General features: G+C 44.3%; 1 protein-coding gene across 2 annotated transcripts in view; it reads right to left on the bottom strand.

Annotated features, from left to right (window-relative positions):
- Positions 1-25,117, bottom strand: part of EFCAB6 (EF-hand calcium binding domain 6) — a 198,007-nt gene that overhangs the window by 37,629 nt on the left and 135,261 nt on the right. Inside the window, exons 21-23 of one of the 2 annotated variants that reach the window (XM_051962249.1) lie at positions 19,766-19,884; positions 11,398-11,592; positions 1,949-2,104 (exon numbers count right to left, since the gene is read on the bottom strand). In XM_051962249.1, coding sequence (XP_051818209.1) covers positions 1,949-2,104; positions 11,398-11,592; positions 19,766-19,884 — 470 coding nt within the window. The remainder of the gene's footprint in view (positions 1-1,948; positions 2,105-11,397; positions 11,593-19,765; positions 19,885-25,117) is intronic. The other variant, XM_051962251.1, reaches the window with a different exon arrangement.

The following is a 25,117-nucleotide window of genomic DNA, read 5'->3' as shown; positions in this document are numbered from 1 at the left end:
TTACACTCTGCAAGGCAACTTTGTCTCTTTGGTCTTCCTCTCCCTAGAATCTCATCCAGTGCCTGACACTGAGTAGGTGCTTGATATATGCTGACTGGATGAGGGAGCGGAAAGGAATGAAAAACTATTGCTGAGTGTCTGCTTCTCCGAGTAAACAACGTGCAACTTTATTTTCTTTCCCCACAGCTGCAGAGCAGCCTCCCATATTGCCAGGCTTGAGCTGGCTAAAACGCCAAAGACAGAGCACCAAAGAATAATCAACAGTATTTCATCGAAAAGATAAATTGCCAAGTTGGTATTAAAATTTAGTAATAAAATCAAATGCATATGCTAATTGCCTTTGCATTATTGAGGGAAAAAGTCTATTTTGGACCCAGATAATTACAGATAAAGAGATGGTTTCATCAGGAGGGCTTTGAGAAAAACAAATGTCGTTGGAGAGATAGATTCCTTTTTAGGACAGTAATTCATGAAAAAGTTGATCAAGTCTTTGAAAGGTGGGCTGGGTGGGATTCTGGTCAAAAAGGCATCGGGTCTGGCTCTGGGGAAGTAGATGATCACTTAGGCCAGAACTTGTGGGTCAGAGATCCACACACTGAAGATGAAACTCCCTTGAAAGAAATAGATGAAAATTCACCCTTTAAGGACTAGGACAAGGAAAATGAGAGCTCTGTAGGTCAGTAGTGCCTTAACAAGGAAAGTGTCAGGAATGGATGTGGCGTTAGGAGGTTGGCTTTGAACACTATGCTCTGACACTCACTAGCTGGCATGTCATAAAGGGATAGAAAAGGCAAGCTTTTATTAGAATTAAAAATTGTTCTGGTAGGTTAACGAGCTCCTTGTTGTGGATGTTTCTCCATCATGCAGACCCCAACCCATCCAGGTTGCCCCAGAGTAAGGCTCTTATTCAGCCCACGGGTGCCACCCAAAGTGTTAGCGGCCATCTCCACTCCTCCTGACACTGAGAAGCCTCATTAGTATCATCTATCAGAGGGGTCACCCTTTGTGCACAGCTCAGTCCTCCAAGGGTTTCTCTAAAGAAAGGGTTCCGTAAGCTTCAGAGAGGCGACTCAGACAAAAACAATAACGTGGTGGCCGGCCAAAAGCAGGAGGTACCCAGAGGTCAAAGCCAGAGTCCCGGGAGAGCTGAAAATGGCTTCCAAGGCCACTTGGTCCAACCCTAATCTACACTGAGGGCATTCCCTGTCCTGCAATGGCTTCAATTCTCCCTGTCTACTCAATAAACCAATGCACCAACAAATATTGATTAAGCATCTACCATGGACACTACATATCATAGCTATTCTCAATAATTTACCATCCTTTAAAGCCCGATTCCAATCCCACCTCCTCCAGAAAGTCAATCACGATTCCCACTCTGTCCATGATGTTCCTTTTAGACCTCACACAGCACTTTTTTCCTCTCTTCTTTCAATGTTATGGATAGAGAGAAAAGGGGAAGGAGGAGGAGGAGGGAAAGAGAAAGGAGGAAGAGGAGGAGGAGGAAGAGAAAAAGAAGAAGAAAAAGAAGAGGAAAAAGAAGAGGAGGAGGAAGAGGAAAAAGAAGGAAAGAAATGTAAGAGAGAAGGAGTAGATGGAGTCTATTTAGCTCTATTGGGAGAAAAGAAGACTCAGGAGGATGACCAGGGCCTTGCTTGAGGTAGATGAGTAACTGGCCCATTTCAGAGAGACTCCTTTCCACATAATGTCAGCAACTCTCAGAGATCTCTACTGAGTAACAGAGGGATCTCAATCAGCCTCAGTGAAGGTTAGGCCCACACTGGGGGGCTTTGCTTAGCCTCAGTGGAGACTGGGCCCACATTGGGGGCCCCAATCAGCCTCAGAGGACACTGGGCCCACTTTGAGAAGGTCAGAGCACCCTCAATTACCGCAGTGACTGTGAAGGAAGGAGGAGGCTCCTCTGCTACAAGAGACAAGTTAGAGAGACCTTTTGAGCATTGCCGTTATCTCCTCTTCTGTTATGTTTGGATGATATTCTTGCAAGAGTTTGTGTAACTCGTTCAGGGAGATAACGGAACTTTTATGTTTGTCCAATTTTCCCATGGCCTGGTTGATGTCTTGATAATGGTCCTTTAACTTGTCCCTGGAAGAAAGAACAAAGAAAATGAGCATTTTCCCATTAATTTATAAATGTTAACTTAAGAGAGTTCCTGCAACAAGGACAGACCAGAGGGGTCCTTCAGTGGGCGTATGGGCAAGATCAGGAGTCTTGGACCTGGTTGTGACATTCACCAGTTAAGGGACTTGGGGAAATCCCTTAACGTTTCAGCCCCTCAGTTATGCTATCTATTAAACAGGAATGGGCATATTTATCGTACCAACTCCACAGGAGTGTTGGAGTATCAAAGTTAGATCACCAAATGCTATATTATATAAGTAGGAGCTGGGATGAGGGATCAATAAAGGGAAAAATCTTGTGGGAAATTCAACAAATCAAGTAAATAAACATGTATTAATTGACTACAAGGCAGCTAGGCACTTTGCTTAGTGTTGGAGGCAGAAAGACAAACATACATTGCCTGCTCTCAGAGAGTTTACATTCTACCTCAAGGGCACAATATATATGCAGATAAGTCCACACAAAAAAATATACAAAAAGCAAACACAACAAAATTTGGGGTGAGAGGAAGGAAGGTATAGAACTGAATGGATTGTGACGGCCTGCCTGCTAAGGCCCCCTTCCCAAATTAACTTGATTTGTTGTATATGTACTTATATGGCGAGTCCCAAGAGTTTCATGCTATAGCTTACAACTGCATTAAGACTTTGAGAATGCCCTGTCTCTATACGTTGTCTTCCTCTAGTGGGATATAAGCTCCTTGAGGACAGAGTCTGCTTCCTTTTTGTGCTTGCATTCCTGACACCTAGTAAACAGTGGGCACTTAATAACTGTTTGGTTAGTGATTGGTAGGTGCAAGAAGAAGGGAGAGCATTGTGGGATAGTCTGGGCAAAGGCAGAAGAACGGGAAGAAGAGCAGCAGGGAAGCCAGTTTTCCTATAGAGGAGAATAAGGGGAAATCCATCTGAACAGGCAGGTGAGAGGAGGGTCCTGCACAGGACCACACAGCTGAGAAGTTTCCCAGGTAGACGTGATCCTAGGTCTCCTGTCTCCAGGTCCCAGGGGCACCAGAGAGGGCCATGGTAGGTCTGAGGGGGGTGGGTCGATTGGGGAAAGCTCCTGAAGAAGAGTACTACACTTCAATTGAATTTTAAAGGACAGGAAGACTCTGGAGGAAACAAGCTTTAAACTTGACATTGAGAATCTAAATGTATGTGACTAATGATGACACTGAGGGGCTTGTTCACCCTGCAGCCCTCCTGGGGCTTCGGGATCTTCAGTTGTCATGCATGATTTCCCTGTGAGTTGTAGGATGCATTTAGCTCAATGCTCAAAGTCGGGCGTCGCTAGTGAATTTCACATCTTCCCTTAAACTGTGACTCGTCCCAGATTCTCTTATAAATAAGCCGGAGGGGAAATAATTCAGTACCAGTCAGGGCAGCACAGAGTTTTATGTGTGCGAAAGGGTATTAGTCGCCATGAGCATCTGGCCCATACACTTTTGCTTCTAGAATCCGAGCATCTCAGTGTTGGAAATGGATCTGTCTGAGGCCAGAATCCACGTACAGACTGGACCTTCAAGAAGTTCTTCATCGTATTATTGTTGTCATTATCATCGTGATTGATGACACAACCTTGTGCTCTAAGACTTCACAAACATCATCTCATTCGATATTCAGGCAGAATCTGCCCCTGTCCCCCCTTCTCCCACAGCTCCTGGTGCTGCCTTCTGGGACTAAACAGAGCACATTTAATCCCTGCGTTCCCCACACCACGTCTTCCAATGTTTTGGTGCAGTTCGTTTCTCTCCAGGTGCCTTCCCCCATCTGATAGGCTCAGCTTCTCATTCCCCTCTCAGACAGGTCCTGTGGTATCCTGGAAACAACCTCAGGATTGGAGTATTCTTGCACAAGAAGAAATTCAGCACCATGGAAAGCACCAGGGCTGTGCAGTTGCCTGGTTTAGAAAAGTCAATTGCTGTGTCCTGGGCCTCAGTTTCCCCACCTGTGAAATCCTTCAATCCCTCTCGCCCGGGGCTCTTCTGAAGAATATGTATGTGCAAAGTCGTCATGGGGTCAAAATGGAGAAATGTCTTTAACATGTAGAATCCCTTTTCTTTTTTAAAATGTTTACAAATTTCTTCTTTTAGCTTTTCAATCAATAAAAACTAATTTTTCTATCCTTCCCACTACTCCTTTCCAAAAGAAGCAAAATAAAATTCTTACATCCAATATGACTATATTCAAGCCAAACAAATTCCTGCATTGGCCCAAGTGGACAAATGTGCATTGTAACCCAAGACTGAGAGCTCTGTTCTAGAGCTCTGACCTAGAGTTCTGACCGTTCTCCATGTAACCCTGGTCTAGTCACTTTCCTTTTCAGAACCTCAGTTACCTCTGTGTAAAAATAGGGGATTACTCTAAACCTCCTTATTCTCTAGAAAGCCAGAGAACGGAGGTCAGGATTTGAACTCATGATGATCTCAGATTGAGAGCTATAAAGCTGAGAGGGTATCTAGTCCAACTCCCTCATTATAGAGCAATAAAGAAAGGGAACAACTGGCTGCTATTCGTGGCCTCACTTGGGCTTTTCTTGGCCAAAATATTGGGGTACTTGGCCATTTCCTTCTCCAGCTCATTTTACAGATGAGGAAACTAAGGCAGACAGGGTGAAGTGACTTGTTCAGGGTCACACTGCTACTTAGGGGTCTGAAGCCAGACTCCATGTTCAGTGCTCTGTGCACTATGATACACCCTAGCAGCCACCGATGGAATATCATTGTACTATAAGAAATGACCAGAAATAATTTCCACATAAATCATAAGCCTTCCTGAATATTGGCAATTGGAAAAGCTCAGCAAGAAAAACTAGGGGGAAAAAACTTCAATTTCAAATTAACTGCAGAAGGTATAAAATATTTGGGAGGGTATCTATCAAAATGTTTACCCAGGAACTATATAAATTCAAGTATAAAACACCCTCTGAGGAAATAAAGACAGAACTAAGTAATTGGAGAAACATTAATTGTTCAGGAGTAGGTCGAGCTAGTATAATAAAAACAAGAATACTATCCTAAATTAATTTATTCAGAGCTATACCAATCAATCCACTAAAGGAATAGCTTATAGAGCTAGAAAAAAATAATGAAAAATATATGTGAAGGAATAAAAAGTTGAAAATATCAAGGATAATAATTTTTAATGGGAAGGAAAGGAGTCTGTGTTGTATTAAGAAGCAGTAACCATAAAGTGCTTTGATGCTGATTTAAAAATAAAGAGGTTGTTCACTGTGACAGATTAAGTATACACCATTAGCATAATGTTTGCTAAACCCTAGTAACTATGCAAAGGACTCTCTATTTGAGGAAAAAATTCTGGGAAAATGGAGAGCAGGTCGGCAGAAAATGGATTTAGACCAATACCTCACACAAGATAAACTCCAAATGGAAACATAGTCATATAAATAAATTAAACCTCTGAGTTGATGAAGAGTTCTTGACTAAATAAAGAAGCAATAGAAAGGATCACAAGACAAAATGAATTAATTAGGTGACACCATGAATAGAGCACCGGGTCTGATGTCAGATCCAGCCTCGGAAACTTACTAGCTATATGACCTTGGGCAAGTCACTTAACTCTGTTTGCCTCAGTTTCTCATTTGTAAAATGGAGATAATAACAGCACCTCTCTCCTAGAATTATTGTGAAAATCAAGTGATTGTAAAGTGATTAGCATACAGTGTGTTAGCTATTATTGTATAAATTTTTAAAGGTTTTGCACAAACAAATCTAATATAATTTAAGTTAGAAGGAATATAAGTAGTTGGGGGAATATCTTTGTAGCAAATTTTTTTAGTAAAAGTCTCATTACCAAGATAGGTAAGCAATCGATTCAAATGTATAAGATTAAGCGCAATTCCCCAATTTATAAATGCTCAAAGAATATGAATAGGTAATTTTCAAAGGAAGGAATCCAAGCTATCAGCAATCATATAAAAAAATTTCAAAATCATTCATATCAGCAAATTCTGATTAGCATCAGCAAAATCAGCAACTCTGAGGTTCTACCTCACACACATCAGATTAACAAAAATAACAAAAGAGGAAAATGACAAATGTCAGAGGGACTTTAGAATTATAAATTGGTTTAGCCATTTTTTAGAACAATTTACAACTATGCCCAAAAAGTTATCAAAATGTGGATGCTCCTAAACCCATTGATACCACTTTTAGGTCTATACTCAAAAAAATCAAAGCAAGAGGAAAAGAACTCCCACGGCAGCTCTATTTAGCGTAACACAAAATCGAAAACTATTGGGGAAGGGGGGAGAAAGGAAGACCCCACTCCTTCTCTTGGGTAACGACTAAACAAACTGTGATATATAAAGGTAAGAGAATCTTGTTATACCATAATAAATTATGGATGGTTTCAGAGGAAACTGGGAAGACTTTTATGAAGTGATACAGAGCAAAGAACAAGACAAGAAGAACAATTTCTATAATATCAATATTAATAAGAGGAAAACACCTTGTAATGAATTCTGACCTGCAAAACCAAAAGATGAAACATAACACTGACCTCATAAGAGACACACAGAATGAACTGAAAGAGATACACACTTTTGGTCATGGCCAATATGGGGATTTGTTTTGCTGGACTACGGTGTATTAAGAGCTTTATGTTTTCATTTTTAAAAAATCATACAATAGAGGAGTAGTAATGAGAGGGATGGGATAACAAAAGAAACAATTAAATCAGTATTTGTTGAGTACCAACTATACTTAAAACACGAAACACTGGGCATGGAGGGAAGGAAGATGAAAATGAAAAAGATCTGTCTTCCAACTGCTTCCAGTCTAGTTAGAGAGAGAAAGCACATGCAGCTAAGACTTTATCAATATGATTTCAATATGAACATGTGTAGCTATCAATATGACTTCAAAATGAACCAATAAATGAGCATGGGATATATTTTTTTCATTAAGAGTTGATTTTGGAGAATTCTGGGCATTATGACCTGATGTCATAAGTGGGGAGAGCCAAGCAAGGGAACCCTTGATACAAGAAGAGCAGCATTGTAAAGAAAGTTCATTGGAGAAAACAAAGACTCTTAGTTGTGCCATGACTAGTCATGTATATGGAGGAAGGTCTATGGAGCAGACTGCCCTTCCTCTCCAACTCTACTGCCAATCCAACAAGAAGTGATAGATCTGAGCAAGTTGTACAGAGTCACAGAACTCTGGATGTGGCCTCTTTGGGGATGAGTTTTGCTTGACTTTGTTTCTTTGTCCCATTTTTGATCAGGGGTGGAGAAAGGAGAGGAGAGGTAAGCAACAGAAATGCCAAAAAATTGGGGGGGGATGAGAAAAAGGACATTCAGAGATGCAGAAACAAGCAGTAGTTTTCAAAGTGATGTGTAAAATTATATACTTGTTTTTTTGAAAGTCAGGGGAATGAAATGGAGATTCATGATCTCTTTAAAAATCCCCTTTTTGTGTTCTGCCATGAGTACAGAAATGACCTTTTGTGTATAAGTTCTGAATTTAAAATTAAAATTGAGGAAAACAAATAGATGAATGTCCCTGGCCCCTACCTCCATACGCTGGCCTAAATAAGATACTGCAATGACTCTAGTGCTACAGTCTCCTGGGAACTGTTGGTTCTGGGGGGCACCCACACTTCCAGTAGAAGCCCTTTACAGGTGTGTGTGCTCCAGGTATATTCTATCTCAGGCTGCACAAAGCTCTCTCTTCACCACTACTATTATCTTCCACTTAATCCTTCAAAATGAAAGCAAATGACGGCAGAAAATCAAAACAATTCTGAGATACATATTTTTAGAAAATTGAGGCATTCAACGTTTCCTGGACGAAGCCATGGTTTCCAGGCAGTAATTATTCCTCTTGCAGAAGGAAATGTGTACGCAGAGAAAGCGAGTGAGAAGTTTTAAGTCAGGAAAAAGTCACAGAGGCAAGAATCTCCCATTCGTGACAAACATCAGAGGGCTTTTTGAACACTGGAGTTCAGATCACCCCAGGGGGTCCAGGGAGAGGTCCAGATCTGGCACGGCCTGAGAAAGCACAAGCCCACAAATTGTCACGTCTGTCACAGCCTCGTTTTCCCCATCTGTAAACTGAGGATGGTCTCAGGGGACTCTGCGGCCCTCTCCAACTCTGCATCAGGGAGGCTGTGATCTGCTTGGCTGGTTTCAGTGGCTCACACAGCTCACTGCCTCCTATTCCTTCCTTCTAGCATTTATTAAGAAAAATAGTATCTGTCCTAGATCAGCACTTTGCACGTAGCAACTAATGCTTGTTAATTGATTGGTAATGAATAATCTTCAAATCAAAGCTTTGGAAGTGAAAGAAAGCCCAGAGGCAGAAGAGCCAGTCCCCCCCCCAATCTTACAATTGGGGAAACTGAGGCAGATACAGGTTAAGCAACTTGTCTGGGGTCACCCTGCCAGAAAGAGTGTAAAGCATAATTTGAACTTGGGGTTTTTTTCTGATTCTAAATCCAGCACTCTTGGCTCAGTTGATGTTGCTTTACAATGCTGCTCTTCTTGTATCAAGAGTTCTTTGAAAGAGTTCATGAACATGCTGATGTTAGGGATAGCATATACACAGATAAGCACATATAAACTAGAGAGTCAATATGGAGTCATTTTTGTGGGAGGCAGCAGACCCTCTGATGGCTGAGCACAGTGATCACATCTTCCCCCTTCCCCAAATTTTCTCTAGCCTACAAGACCCCCAAATTTGACTGATTCCAGAGAAGCTCATTTCTCTCCCATTTTAAGTGACATTTTTGAGGGGAGGGAGTGCTCCAGATTTTGAAATTTTTAAAATTTCATTTCTAAAACAAGACCCAGTCCTTGAAATGTGATCTAACCATGAGCAGACACAGCTAAATGGGCTGAATCTAAGCCTCTGAGGTCCCTTCCTTCCCCAATAGGGTAAAGTGGGGATTCTGAGAGAGGCAGGAGGTGCCACTGAGAGAGAATTTTCAGGGCTCCAGATTGAGGTACAAAGAGATCAGATGGAGATGGAAGAGCTCGAAGCTAAAGGCCTGATGAAACAGGATCAGATGCTGAAGAATCATCATCATCATCATCATCATCATCATCATCATCATGGCTGGCATTTATAGAAGGTGTTAGGATTAAAAAAGCATTTTGCTTTGCCCATTTTACCTCCCTTTATTGTCACAATCTTCCTGGGAGATGGGTGCTATTATTCCCCCATTTTATAGACGATGGAATGAGACAGAATGACTTGCCTACTGTCCCATAGTCTGAGCCAGGACTCAGCTGAGCCCGGGCCCAGTCCACCACTCCATCCCCAAGTGCCGAGGTCATCATTAGGTCCTTGGAAGGCACTGAAGAAAATATAAGCAAAGAACGGGGTGCCAAGGAAACCCAGGAACCAAGCGCCAAAGCCCCTGAGGCCAGTGGGAAGGTGGTCCAGAGAGACGGAACTCCAGTGGCCAAACAACCCCCTCAAGGGGCAGGAGATTAGGGCCCAACAGCAAATACTGGCCACCTACCTCCGTAGCCTCAGTGCTCACAGATGGCCATAAGAGAGGCAAAGGCAGGAATAAGAACTCAAGCTGGCTCCTCCCAGCGGGAGGCCTTCAGCCTATGGCTGGATACAGAGTCTCAGCCATCTAGACCCTGAGCCAGCTTTCTCCCCTTGATGTTCTCCCAAGAGCCACAGAAGCTTGAAAGCCAGAAGATGCTTCATACGTCTGGCCTGCCCCCTGGCCCAACAGTCATCCCCAACGGCCCCCTGACGAGAAAGAGCTTACACCCTCTGCCTCTGCAGGGAGTCCGTTCAGTCGGCTAGGGGGCGGGGTCCCAGAGCAGGTGTCTTTGGGGATGGGTTTTCTTAGGACCTGCTCTCAGAGGTCTGTGTTGTGTCCACCTTTCTTCTGAACACTTTGATATATAAATTCCTGAAGCACAGGGAACAAAGGTAAAAGCCCCCAGAACAAGAAAGACATGGCCTGGCAAACTCCTGGGTATTTAAGATGGTAGTGCCATAGCAGCTGAAAGAGTTAATGAACTCTCAGGCAGAATGCTTCTCCCACCACAATCACAGGACTTCTCACCCTCAGAGTTCTCATCTGTACAATGGGAATGATTAAAAAAAAAAAAACTCTTCTCAGAAATTAACACTAAGGAAATTGATGCTAGATTGAGGATAAACCTTCCTTCCACCTCTGGTGGGGCCTGGAAGAAAAAGAGCAGCCAGTTCAATGTATGGATCTGTTTTGCTTTAAGGTAGCTCGGTGAGGAGGGAGCAGCAAGCCGGCGCTTAGGGAGATCTGAATTCCAATCTAGTCTCAGATTTTCACTAGCTGTGGGAGCCTGGGCAATTGACCTTGATCTCTGTGTAATTCATTTTAGTCATCTGTAAACTGGAGAGGACAGCAGAAACTCCCTGCTAGGGTTATTGTAAGGCTCAAATGAGATATTTGTAAAGTATTAGATAAGAGTGTGCCGTCATTAGTAGTAGCAGCAGCAGCAGTAGTAGTAGTAGTAGAAACATTTGCTCTAAGAGAGGTTTCTGTTTTCTTATAAGGACAGTTATGAAGGGAAATGAGGCAGGGATAGACAAGAAAAAGAAAATATCAATGAAATATTGTTAAAGCCACAGAAGAAAAGCTGAGGGGAATGAATTATGATGGTAAATTTAACATCCATTTCCCAAACAAACTGTCTGAAGTAGACATTCTTAGTTTCGCATATAATCCTCCTTTCTGTCATCCTTTGTCAATGTAAACATTTATGAAATTACTCGAGAACACTCTGTTGAGAGCAGAGAGTAAAAGAAAGAGTAATCATAAAAGATGATGTCATAATCTCTTAAAAGGGGGTGGTGGGGAGGAACTGATGAGTTTGACTTAGACTGGTAAGACGAAGACCAATGAAAGCCAACAGGGTAATAGGGTCCAAGCCTGAAAGGGTCTCTGAATCTAGCTCTCCCCAATCTGGCAGCAGAGGAAACTGAGGCAGTGAACAGTTTTAGATGACTTTGGAAGAGATTGGACCCAGAAAGAAGACTATTGCCCTGGGGGAAACTAGATTACCAAAGCAGAGAGAAGGGAAGAATATTATATGCCAAGGGAGGGAAGAAGACAAAAGGGGGTACAGGTCACGGCCTAAATCTGAGGCCTCTACGTCATCTCTAAGTCTAAGGTCATGGCCTCTCAGTCATCAAGCACATAGGTGAGGGATGTGCTTGGAGATGACTGGGAGGATGCAGCCAGACCCCCTGGGGCTCCTGCCCCATTCATTCACGGGCCACACACACTCACTTGATGGGCTTGTTCATCTCCATGTACTGCTGCAGCTCCTTAGTCTCTTCCGTGATCTGTTCAGGCTTCGTGAAGTGGCCCATGAAATTGAAGTGCTCCATTGCGTACGGCCGATGGATAGAAGGTGAGTACTCGATTCCCAATCGACTCAAAAATTCTTGGTAAGTAATATACCCTTTTTGAGTAGTGTCATATCTGTGAAAAGTAAACTTCCAGTCACTATCTGAAGAAGGTACAGAGGAAGGTTGGACTGGCTTTGTCTCTATGAGAAAGAGGCAGAACAAGGGATGACAGAACTTGGAGGGAGTTTAGAATGGGGGGGGTGTCAGAGCTGGGAGAGAATTTGGAACAGAGAATGTCAAAGCTGGGAGGGAGCTTCGAACAGGAAAGGTCAGAGCTGGGAGAGGCTTTAGAGACCATCTAGTCTAAGGGTTCTTAATTTTTTTCTAAATCATGAATCCCTTTGTAGCTAGTCTGGTGAAGTCCATGAACTCCTCAGAATCATGTCTTTAAATGTATAAAATATAAGAAATTACAAATAAAACCAATTATTTTGAAATGAATTCATAATTTTTCCCACCCACATTCACAGGCCCTTTGAACCTGAGGCCCCCAATTAAGGACTCCTGGACCAGTTGAGTCCCCTGACTTTGTAGCTGACACACAAGAAGAAAACAACAAAGTAAGGAAGTGTGCATCTAGGCTAAGAGTCCAGAAGCAATTAAGGTTAGTCAGCTGACGGGGCAGAAAGCTGAACCCGGGTCTTCTACCTACTTGTCCTGCACTCTGGTCACTTACTGTAGGTGATCCCCATGCTCTGTGACTCCACCACTGGAGGCCTGGGGCTGATAGATTGCATTATTAGTTGATCATTTTGATCGATCGATTTTATTGAGCTCCTTATGCTCACATGGGTAAGCAAGCCTCTTGGACCCAGAGCTCGGATTAAGTGTCAAAGGCAGGATGTGGACTCAGAGGTTCTAGATGCCACGTCCAGGCCTCCACTCACTAGGGCAGGCCAAGTTGTTAGCTCCCAAGATGCTCTGGGACTTTTTGTATGGGAAATCCTCCCAAAAATCTCAGCATTTGATTCTGTGAGTCCATTATTTCACCAAATATACTTGTGAGATAGAATTAAAAACCAGGTAGTTCATTCACTTCATGGATAATTTCTGAGTCCTTTCTGTGGAGAAGATCCCAGGTTAGAGTGAGAACTTCCACAGGCCCCAAGCCCCTAATACCACAACCCTCTCCCAAACAATGAACAGAATCCGAGCTCTTGTAAACAAACAAGTGGATTTGGGTTCAAGTTCCAAATTAAACACAAGAAAGCCATTGACTACTCATGAAGGGAAGTTACTTGAGCTTCCTGACCCTTCTGCAGAAAAAGGAGAGGTGGGATCCTGGGCCTGGAATCAAGAAAACTTGAGTTCAAATCCAGCCCCAGACACTCAGTAGGTGTGATTCTGGACAGGTCACTTCACCCTGCCTCCTTCAGTTCCCTTATCTGTAAAATGAGCTGGAGAAGGAAATAGCCAACTTCTCTTGTTTCTTTGCCAAGAAAACTCCAAATGGGGCACAAAGAGTTAGATACAGCTGTAACATTCAAACAACAAAAAGGAACAAAAATAGGGGGCTTGGAGTAGTTAAGTCTCTGAGGTCCCTTCTCTTTGTCTGTGATGAACCAGTGCGATCGTGGGCACAGTGCGTCCCCTTCTCTGGGTCTCTATTTTCTGGTCTGTAAAATAAGAGAAAGGGATTCTGACGGACTCACATTCCCCCCACCTCTGAATTCCTCTAGGAAGTATTCAGTAAGAATCCTTTCCTCTAGTTTCCCCAAATTTGGAGGACAGACAGGAGAGGGGATCTCAAGGACGCCCACCAGGCTTCTTATCTCATTTTCCACCATTGAATTTTTCTGCATTCTACTCCATTCAAAACCAGAGTTTCTAGAGCATCTGATTTCCCAGTATTATTCTAACAGAATAGAATGATTTCTATGAAATTCTCAAGGCAAATTGCCAATCTGCCTTTTTTTTAGAAAAAGAAAAAAGGAAAAGTCTATTTTCATGGAAAGACCTCAGACCTAAGCCACAAGACCCTCTGGTCACATCCTTCCCAGTCCCCATGGCGGCCAGTGAGGGATCTCTAGGCAGCAGTATCTGGGCAAGAGATGGGTAATCTCCTGTTAGTTTAGCATTTCTCCCTGGCCTGATGAGATGCAGACTAACAAGAATACTAGGTTCAAAGTCACAGGACCCAGGCTGGGTTCCAACTCTGCCCCTCAGAACCCATATAGCCTTAAACAAAGCATCGTCCTTGAGCCTCTGTTTGCTCAACTGTTAAATGAGGGCTCTGTATTAGGAGACTTCTTAGGTCTCTTGCCACTCTTGTCTGTGAGCTTATGAACAAACAGCTGCTAGCACTCAGGCAATCATTGATTAAGCACTTACTGTGTACCAGGTGAATGAAAAAGTCCCTGCCCTCTGGAGATATGCATTCTATCATGGGAAACACACAGAGACATATAGAAATATATACAGGACATTCAGAATTAATTAATGGGCTTCAGAGGAGGAGGAGGGAGGCACTTGCTTATGAGAAGGCAGTCCTCCATCATTCCCATCCAGGTTCCCTCTGGAAGCACAAGGGGCCAGCTGTCCACCTTCTTCTGGATTACATGGAATGAAGCATCAAGAAGACTCTGGACATGATTGACCCAGGAGGCCTGAATTCAGATTTCAGCTGAATGGAGCAGCAAGAAGACTCTGGACATGATTGACCCAGGAGGCCTGAATTCAGATTTCAGCTGAATGGAGCAGCAAGAAGACTCTGGATATGATTGACCCAGGAGGCCTGAATTCAGATTTCAGCTTTGCCCCTCACTAGCTCAGAAAGACAAACCATTCAATGCAGCAAACACTTAACTTTCCTTTCTCTGGATCTCTCCTTTCCTCATCATCATCCGCCAAATCAGAGGCTGCTTAGTTTGTTCTATTTTTATCCCTCCAATGCCTAGCAGAGTGCTTTGCACAAAGTAGGTGCTTAATAAATGCTTTTTCATGCATTTAGTTATTTATTCTTTCCCTCATTCACTTATTTGGAAAATGAAGAACAAATTGTGTTTTAAGCTCTGACAACTGCATGTTCTAAGCTCCCTCCCAAGTCCAATACTCCATGTTCTAATCTACTTTCCAACTCTAACTCTTCATGTTACTCTCCCTCCCAGTACTAATACTCCATGTTTTAAGCTTCCTCTCCACTCTGACATCTCTGTTCTAGGTTCTATCACAGCCCTGACATTCAGGAGATCCTGCAAGGGGCTTTATTATTGAGCCTTGTGTCCCTATATATATTTAGAGGAGGACCACTCAGAGGGCATGGACCAGGGTCCGTTCCCCTGACATTCCTTCAGCATGACTGCCATTTTGGGCTGTATTCCTCCCAGTGGAGTGTAAGCTCCTTGAGGGCAGGTACTGGCTCATTTTTTGGTTTTGTCTTTGTACTCCCAGAATCTGGCACATAGTAGGTCTTTTAAACAATTAGTAGATTGATTTAGCTTGTCTTAGTTTGAATCTCTGCTCCGGTTCACTAGCCTGAGATGCTGAACATTCAGCCACTGCAGCTCCCTACCTCTGCAAGGAATTCTCATTACTTTTTTATGGAAAAAAAGAAGAAAAACACCTCTTAGACTCGCTTCTAGGAAAACTCTCAAGACTCAGCTATTGTGCCAGGAGCCTAAGCCCAAGCACAACCCTATTTTTCCTGATGTGTAGATTAAATGAAAACATGTTTTGTTTTGTTGTGTTTTAATAATTCTATTATTAAAACAATAAGTAGCCCATTCTTATCATCAGAAAAGAGCAGCCTGGGTTGGGAATAAGAGGGCCTTGATTTATTGACCACAACCTCAGCCTAAAATCACAAATATTGAATGGAATGTGGGACAGAGCCACAGGCCACAGCACCGGGATTCAGAGGACAATGGCACTGGGTACGTCTTCCCAACAGCATCTCTGCCCCCTCCTAAGTGTCCACACAATCTGGGAATCTCCCCAAGAGCTTTCTCCTATGTCAGGTGGACGGTTCAGGATCAATACTAGAACACAGAGATGGCCGGGAGCAGGGCAAATCATTTCTCTTCTCTGTGAGCCCATGGAGAGCTCTCAGAGTATGGAGTCAGAGGCTGAGTATGAAGCCCAGGGCTCCCCACTCCTCTGAGGGACCCTACTGTGGTTTGGGCCTGTCAGTCACAAACCCACATTGGGTTTCCTTGGCAGAATCACTGGAGTGCTTCTGCCACCTCCTTCTCCAAGGGATCCTGAGTCACAGGGGGCATGGAGCAGGTGCCCTCTAGGGTCCCTTCCATCTCTGAGGTTTCATATTTGGCACATTACCCAAAGCTTGGAGGCACAAGCCAGCTAGATTCTAATCCCTTATAGCATACGTTCCTAAAGATCCAGCCCCATGTGAAAACATACCTCCTCGGTCACTACAGAAGCTCGGACTTGTGTCTCCTGGTTGGGCAATTCCAAAAGGTCTGAAATGGCTCTGCCAGTGGAACCCAAGCTCTGGTGGACCATATCAAGCTGGGAAAGCTTCAAGCACAAGTCCCATTGGTGAACCAGAGCTACCCAAGAGGAAAGGCTCAGCCTGAGAAGATGGGTTATGGGGCGATGGATTTGAGGGCGGGATCCTCTACAAAGATGGTCTGCTAAAACACGGCAGTCCCATGCTGACAAAGTCATAGCTCCTTGAAATAATAATAATAACTAGCACTTATGTTGCCCTTCAAGGTTGCAGAAAGCCTTACAAGTCCTATCTCATTTGACTCTCCTAACAACCTTGGTAAGGAGATGTTATTCTTATTTCTTTTTTACAGGTGGGGGAACTAAGTCTTAAATGCATTGCTGGGGGATACCCAGGTAAGATGCAGCCCAGACTCAGATCCAGAGAGCAAAAGCAAAGCTGGCCACAGAGCCAGGCTAGGGTGAAGGCCACACTCATTTCATTCATTCAATAAACTGTTCTCAAGGGTCCCTCCCAACTGGAGACATGGAACTGTCCTGGGTCCTGAAGGGGAACTAAAGTTCAATGGAACCCAGTGTGACCAAGAAAGAAAGAATGCACATGAAGACACATGATGGGATTTAGGGCTAGAAGGTGCTCAGCAGCCCCCTGATTCACTACCATGCTTTTATATAAGAGGAAACTCAGACTCACAAAGAGAAATGACTCACTCACAGTTAGGTGTGCAGTAAGTGAAGAGCCGGGCTTCATTCCCCAAGGCTCATTCCGACCTCAGGCTGGCACCCAGGGGAATCCACAGAGAGGATGGCGTCCCGGGCAGGGATTCCAGTGGAGATGTCATGGAGAGCCATTGTGCCCAGCCCCCTTTGAAATCAAAGCCGCCCAGAAAGAATGAGCCTTCGGTGCTCTGGGGCGGCTCCCTTCCCCCTCCCTGCTGTAGATGCCACAGTCTACTGTCATTACCTTTTCAGTAACTTTCAGACAGTCCTAAACTTCCTATCTCCTGCTCAACCAGTTGGACTGTTGATTGTAATTAAAGGGGAGGCAAATGAAGAAGCAGTCTAATTTGGCCCAGGGTTGGAACCAAAGAGGAGAAATAGAAAAAGGGGTGTGAAAGAATGTCACACTGCCTTGCTAAATTAGAACCACAACAGCCCACTTGTTTCAAAATGCAGCCAACATTTTAGCCTCAACTCAAGAGAACTGGGAAGAAAAGTAAAAAAGTACATGGACAGCCCGGAGAGCAGATGAGTCAGGGGATGCAGGACAAGCAAAGAAGTCATTTCTCCTCCTCCCAGGGAGTCTGTCTCTTATCTATAAAACCAGCTTAGACGTGACTACATCCAATGTCTCTTCCAGACTTAAAAAACAAAAACAAAAACAAACCTATGGCTCAATCACATGAGGGCAGGGGTAAGACTTGTTTATTAATTTTTATTATGGCTTTTATCATTACTCATCTTAATAATATTAGTTAATAATAAATTGTTGTTTTATTATTACCTTTTAATCTTTTATTTTTATCATTACTATTTACTGCATACTAAGCTCTGGAGACATAAAGACAAAAACATGATTGCCTGCCTTCAGTGAGCTTACATTCTATTGGAGACACAAGTCACTGCTCAGGTCTTACAAAGGAGCAGGGAAGCAATGGTGGACAGCGGACAGGGCCAAATAAGAAAGCAAAAGGCTTCCATAACAAACAGTGTTTATTGGCTGACTGACTCTCAGGGACTCAGTTTCTCCCTCAAAAGAATGAGACCAGAGCAGGTGATCCCCAAAGTTTTTTCTGCCTCTACTACTCTAACACTACACATTAGAGTTACAAACCACTTTCCTCCCAACAGCTCAGTGAGACTGGGAGCTCAAATCTTGTTAATTGATTTTACAAGAGAAAAAAGAGACAAAAGGATGAAGGAACTCCGTCCAAAGTTCACACAGATAGTAAATGTCCCATCTTGGAAGTCCCTTTCTCCCAACCCCAGCCACTGGCACCAGCTTAAGGACCCCTCCCAGCACTGACATCCTCTGCTCTGTTGTAAGAATTTTTTATTTCCTTTTATTATTTGGGGATCAGAAGCACTCCTTCTTGCAAATTTGGATTAATGGTCACCCTCACCTGGTCACACCTGTTCCATGGTGTGTGAAGATTTAGTTTGTTGTTGTCAGAGCTCTAACTACTCCCTAGATAAGTAATCAAAGGAAGAATCTCAACTGGCCCTGACTCCCGGCAACATCTTAGAAAATCTTTCCCCTCCATCGGCCACTTTGTGAAGCCTCTAAATGTCGTTTTACCTCTAGTTTGACTTGGTTTCCTTATAGAGTTGGATGATGTTTGTTTCCTATGCAATGTATAAGATTATAACTCTAACTCAGTTTGTCTCTCTTTTTATGCCATGGAAGGAAGGGTGGGATTGTGGATTCAGCTTCTTTCCAACATTTAGGGCTTAAGAGGAATGTCCAGGACCACCAAATAGAAAAGAATCACTCCTCTGTCATTTTGTCTTAACTCTGCCCATTAAAAGGGCTACGAAGGGTCCTAAGCAAGATTGGGTTTTCTCTGAGGACTGAGCATAATAAGAAAACCGAGATTTCTACCTCTAAAATTTCAGCATTGTGCTAAATCTCTGTTTGGCAGCAGTTACCTACCACATGCACTCAGAGAGCAGATAATTTCTCCCATAACATAAGGCCTTTCAGCTCTGACATTCCCTGTTCTAATCTCTCTCCCCCAAACCCAGCTCTGACATCCGCTGTTTTAAAAGAATAGACATTCTAGCCTAATGGTTCCATAACTAAAATAAATATGAAAGATGTGAGGTCTTGACATATATTAATTGAGTCTATAAATGTTGGTCTCAGTTTGGGGACATAAAAAGAATGTCAGAGCTGACAGGGAGCTTAGAGCAGGGAATGTCAGAGTTGGAAAGAAGCTTAGAAGATGAAATATCAGAGCTGGGAGGAGTCTTAGAACAGGGGATGTCAGACAGAACTGGGAAGGGTCTTAGAACATGGAATATCAGTATTGGCAGAGAAGAACCTTAAAACAGGGATGGTGAGAGCTAGGGGATTCCACAGAATGAGGGATGTCAGAGCTTGGAGAAAGCTTATGGCAGATAATGTAACCAACCTATCAGACAACAAGATTTCAGGATCACATTTATAAATATATATATACATTTTATATATTTATGTTTATATATATTATATTATACAATACATATATATCATATATGATATACATTATATATTTTATATATGTGATATATATATATATTTTATATGATATATAATATATATTTATTATATACAATATATTGTATATTTATATATATACATACATAAATAGATAGATAGCCTTTTCACCCCCTCATTTTGCAAAAGCTATCCCTGAGGCAAGCAGAACTCCTGCCTCTTCTCACACAGGATGGGAGGAAGCTTGCTGAGAGCTTGAGCACAGATGTACTGACTTCCTGGGTTCTTGTCTCCATATCATTTTTCTTCAGACAACTAACACTGATTGAGCCCTTCATACTGGGGCTACGTCTATTTGAAAGAGATCTATAGACCATGAGAGGTTTCTCTTTAAAGACAGGACACACATCCTCTGTGTGTGGCAAGAAGGTGTCCACTATCTGCATAAGGGGAGGAAGCTTTTCTCAGTCATAATTCCATAAACCGGTGAATCACACATCTGTCCCGGCTCTATCTGGAGCTATGACTATCTCTAGCTCCCTGATGCTATGGAGGAAAAGCTAAAGATACTCCTTCGCTGCAGTGACAAATTGCCTGAAACAGTTAGAATGGCAGAGAACTAGAGTGAGGATCTACTTACTTCGCCCAGAGCTTTTCAAATTCTCTTGGTGTGATGGGAATGTCAAACCCAAACAGAGCATTCCGTATATCCTTTCGTCGCAAAATCCCATTGCCCTCACTATCAGTTTCCAGAAAATTCTGCAACACACACAAAAAAGGGATTTAGTCAGAACTCAAAAAAAAAAAAAGTAAGATTCAGAATTTCTTTTCAGAGAAATAGAAATAGAACTGCGTATCATGCAAAATATGTATCTACTTTCTTCGTCATTGTTAAAAATAAACTTTAGGAACAATTTAAAACATGTTTATGTTTTGAGGGTTGGGGTCTTCCAAGTCCAACATTCTCTGGTTCTAGGATCCCAAGATTCTGATTCCATGGTGCTGTGATTCCAAGACGCTAAGATTTCATAATTCTGAGACCCCAAGACTTTAAGATTTCATGATTCTAAGACTACAAAACTCTAAGATTCCATGGTTCTGAGACCTCAAGACTCTAAGGTTCCATGGTTCTGAAACTAATATATGGTTTTCTGTGTTTAGTCTTTTTGGTACTGGATCCACTCATACTTTTCAGTTTTTAAAAAAACACCAAGATGTAAAGTCAAAACAAGTCGCTTTCATAGCCACTGGGTGGGGGAGCAATTTCTGGAAATGGAAGCCCTCCACCAATTCAACATCCCTTCATCAAAATGGTCATCCCAAGTTCTCTACAATCAAAACAGACTTGTTCCTATTTTTAAAATGAGGTTAGTCAACAACTCAAGAGTAAGCATAGTCCAAGATGCTGGTAGTTGACATGCATAAAGCACTTACTGCATATCAACCAGTGTGCTAAGTTATAAAAGAAAAGCAAAACTATTCACATTATCTGTAGACCCAGAGAGAGAACACGCAGCAAGCCAGTGCCCTGAGTGGGACTAGAAATCAGGTCCTCTGAGCTCCGGGCTGGTGTTTGAGCCCCCATCCCATTTTTCTTCCTCACCTCCCCTGCTTCTTCCTTCTCACCACTGGGGGATGAGAGGTAGGTCTGGCTCCTTTCCTTTTATTCTCGTGAACAGACAACACGAAAAAGACATCGTGTTTTAATGGTTGCATGGAGTTGCCATGGTCAAAAAGAAAGAAAAAGGAAATCTTGAACAACTCAAATCTCATTACAAGAATAATTTGCAGCTCAGAGAGCCCACAGCTGACAGACCATAACCCCACCTCCTATTCCTCTGGCTCTTTCACTTTTTACAAAGAAATTTTCTCCCAATCCTGTGAAGTGAATAAGGCAAGAATTACTGGAAATCCAAGCATGGATTTGCTGGGAACCATTTTATCTTGATTTTCTCATCTGTAAAATGGGGCTACTGATACTTGTGCTCACAAATTCATGGAGCTATCGTCAGAGCTGGGAGCCAGCTTAAAAGACTGAGGTGAGATCAGCGACTCCAAGCCCAGGGCTCTATCAGCCGCTGGGCAATACTGTTGCCTATATCAGTGGGTGGGAGATGGGGAAGGGAGAGGGGGAAGGGGAAGGGTCTCCTGCTCTTCTGGATGGGGAAGCACAGACCTGACACAGAGGCTAGCCTTTTCCCTTCTAAGATTGTCTTCCATCTACCCCGTCCATCACTTTGGACTCCCCGAGAAGGAGCGCTCTCCGAGGGCAGACCTCCTTGGCTTGGGGTGGTTGGGTGTGTGGGTGCCCGGGGAGCTCTGTATTAGTAAGCAAGGTGGTTGCCTGGCCAGGATGACTGCTGCCTTTGTGGAAGGAAACCCAGGAAAGAGCTTAGACCAATTCCTGCTTCATGATTCTGAGACCCCGGGACTTTCAGATTTCATGATTCTGAAATCATCAGATTAGAGTTGTGATTCTAACACAAACTCTAAGATTCCATGGTTCTGAGGGCAGAATTCAGAGCAATGGGCAGAGGGGTACAGTATCTGCATGATCTACCTCCCCTCAGAGCTGCTCAGGGGGAGAAGGGGCAGTCAGACGGCTGGTGAGCTCACTCCCTGTCCCTGCAGCAGCTGCACGGTCCCTTGGGAATTCTGTAGAGGGAGTCACATATGATTCACAGGGCAGGGAGATGACCTCGGGGGCTCCGTGCCATCTTAAGAGAGCAGACAAGTCTGTGGGTTCATTTTTCCAGGGTGTGGCCGGGCTGTAAAACATGGACCCCACAGCCTCTGGAGAGTGGAAAATGACTACCAGTTCTGCATTCTTCCCACCGAACCATGCTGCCCTCCCTTCTACTTATAACATGGACCTTTCAGGATCAACCTGGGGGCTTAGCCGCTATTTATAATGTTGTTTCTATGGGGAAATGAGTTCCAAGTTCCCAACAACCAACTTGCAAATTAATTTTTGGAACATGGCCCATTTGCAAGTTGGGGAGAACAGTTACTGCATGAGTAAGGAAGACTAAAATTACTTTTGCTTTATTCAATATCTTTAATAATAAGTGAATGCTGTTTGGCTTTCCCAAATGCCCCGAGACTGGCAAAAGTCTCTGACTTCCAGAAGGGTCTCCCCTCGGTGCATTAAGACTTCAAATTAGGAGCACCTTAAACTCAGAAAAGTGGAAGGAGAATAATGGAAAGTGTGCTGAGTTGGAGTCTAAAGAAATCTGGGTTCAAACTCTGCCTCTGGCACTTACTAGCAGGAGAGCTGCGAATTCACTTCTTGGAAATTCAGTTCCCTTATCTAAAGCTGGCGGGCTTGGACGGCGAGGTCTGGGCTAGCTCTAGCTGCCATGACTACTGTGCCCACTTTGAAGGCTATGCCGGGACATTTCAGCTCCCCAAATCAAGGAGACAAAAATGGAAATTGCCATCTGAGTCGAAGTGGAGAATTTTCCATTTGGCTGCTAAATGCTCTGGAAGATTCACACTGAGGGCGTAGGAGCCAATCTCGGCTATTTCGACAGCTAAGTCAACGAAACACTTCCACGGAAACCGTTCCAAGTCTCAGTTCCCTTCAGTCAGTTAGACTGAAGTTCAGCTCAGCAGACATCGGTTCGGGGCCGGGGAGGGGGGATCTTGTGGCGACACGAGACGGGTCTCCTGCTGTTTTTTACACAACCTATCCCACTCCCACCCTGCACCTTTGCATGGCTACCCCTCGTGCCTGCCGTGCCCTCCTCTCTCCTCAGAGTCCTCTTCCCCTAACACACAGCTCGCGCAACCCGCGGGGTCATTCCGCATCCCCCCTCCGGTTCCAGCATCCTCCCGATCCTGTATTGCCCTACCGTCCGTGTCTGTAGTTTGGTAGCGTGCGTTATCATATTTGTGTCTGCAGCTGTGCTGCACACATTTACACGGACCTTTGCGTCTCCCTCTGGAACACCAGGCCCTTGTGAGGAGGGCTCGGTTCCTTCTTTGCACGGCACCTAGAACAGAGCCTGGCACGTGGCTGGTTCTTCCCTTCTGGTTCTAGAATTCTGTGGCTGTACTTTTTTAACCTTACGCTGACTCTCTGAACACGCTAAGTCTCAGAGACACATTCAGAATAAGAGGTTCCCAAGGAATTGGTGGACCTCCTCCTCCTTCTCCCTCCCTGCTAGGCTTTTCTTTTACCTTTCCCATGTTTCCCCTTTGTCCCCTTCCCCTGTCCATCCGCATCCCGAGAGAAGAAAGAAGCTAATCCAAGGGCTGGCCGTGACCCGATTCTGTGCTTGTGCCTTTAACTGTGACCCAGAGAACCCTCTCTGCCCTGCTTCCTGCCCCTCCCACTGCCCCTTCTAAGAAGAGATGCGTTAAGAGGCTGAGAGGTGACCGTTGGTCCAGGAGGCCTCTCGTTACAACAAGCCGTGTTACCCACAGGTTAAGAAGCCGAAGCGACTCCTCCGAGCCAACGACGGCTTCATCTTTGAGTCTGTACCAATGGGGTCTCACGCTTTGGGGGGGGGGGGCAAGTAGACGGGGAACTCCAGGTTAGGGAAGTCCTTCCATCAACCCAGAACAGCCGCTGCCCTGCAGCTCCCAGGCCTGAGTTCCTTACCCGTATTAAGAACTTAAGTATTTGTTGGATTGACATTATGTAAATATTTTATATGTTAAGCACTTATAATTTACATGATTATTCTAATTCAAGTCTGGCCTATAAAGTAGTTCCCTCCCAACAGTCTCTCTTTCTAGACTCATTTATTCCTCCTCCTGCACATGAGCTCCCAGCCACACTCTTCCCCACACAAGACACTTCCCTCTTGCCTCCAGGCCTTTGCCCGGGCCGTTCCCGGTCCAGAATGCTCTCCCTCCTCCTAAATCTCCAGTCCCCTTAAAGCTCAGCGTGAGGGCTGCTTTTCCATGGGGTCTTTCCTGATCCTCCAATTGTTAACTCCATAATAAGGATCTGAGTGAGATCTTGAATGTCTACTTCAGACGGATGAGCCTCCCTCCTCAACGTAGAGGGCAACGCGGCTCCATCATTGAGCAGAGCTGGGTCACAGCCCGGTGTTCTAAAAGAGACAGACTGAGAGCAAGGAGGGAGACCTTCGTAGATGGGAGGAGCAGCAAGTGGGGTCAGCCATCCCCAAATCTGCTCCCAAGCCTCGATTAGCAAGTGATCCAGAAAGAACTGGGGGCAAGAGGAGAAAGAAGAAAGACAAGGATGTCCTGAGACTGGGGAGCAGCTGTTGCTGCCCTCCAGACATCCTGGGGAGCAGCCATCGCCCCCCTCCAGGCATTGTGGGGAGCAGCCATCACCCAAGGTCTCCTGGGGGGGGCTCTTGCCCCACCTGGGAATCCTCAGAGAAGATGGGCTGAAGCCACAGGGACTCCTGCCTCTTCAGGGCCTGAGGAAAGCTCCCCAAAACTGCCCTACGTTCCCCCATCCTCCACCTCACTCCAAGCTGGCTCACTTGTCCTTTACCCAATGTTCCCAGAATCATCTCTAATGTGGGCACCCGCAAAGCCCCTGGTACAAAGCCTAGTGTCTATTCAATACCGACTCCCTCCCCGTACCCTGAATTTCTCCTTATCGTTCCAAGGCTGCGGGTCCCTGGAAGTAACAGATTAGGGCAGGGAGCGAACGTTCTGCCTCAATCCCGGGGGCTCTGAGCCCTGGTGACGGTCCTGCCGACTCCTGTTTAACATAAACTTTGTAAAGCAGCCACAGATGGGACCACATGGATCATGGTGTCCATACTAAAGAAAGAATTCCTTATTTTAACAGGGCTCCAGATTTACAGCTCTCCAGAAAGGGAACAGAGAGGAGGGCTGTCATCCAGCCAACTGCAGCCCCCAGCAGCCCCGGACACCCCGAGGACCAGAACGACATGCAAACGTTTTATAAAATTCTTGGGGTGCTCCTCCCCCGCAAAGGAAGCAGAGCAAACATTAGGCACTTAATGAATGCGCTGCCATGCTTCTCTCTTAGAGGGGCCCT

Source organism: Antechinus flavipes, chromosome 5 (assembly GCF_016432865.1).
Source record: "Antechinus flavipes isolate AdamAnt ecotype Samford, QLD, Australia chromosome 5, AdamAnt_v2, whole genome shotgun sequence".
Lineage (NCBI taxonomy): Eukaryota > Metazoa > Chordata > Mammalia > Dasyuromorphia > Dasyuridae > Antechinus > Antechinus flavipes.
Note: the sequence above shows the minus strand (reverse complement) of the source record. Positions and strands in the feature narration are given on the sequence as shown.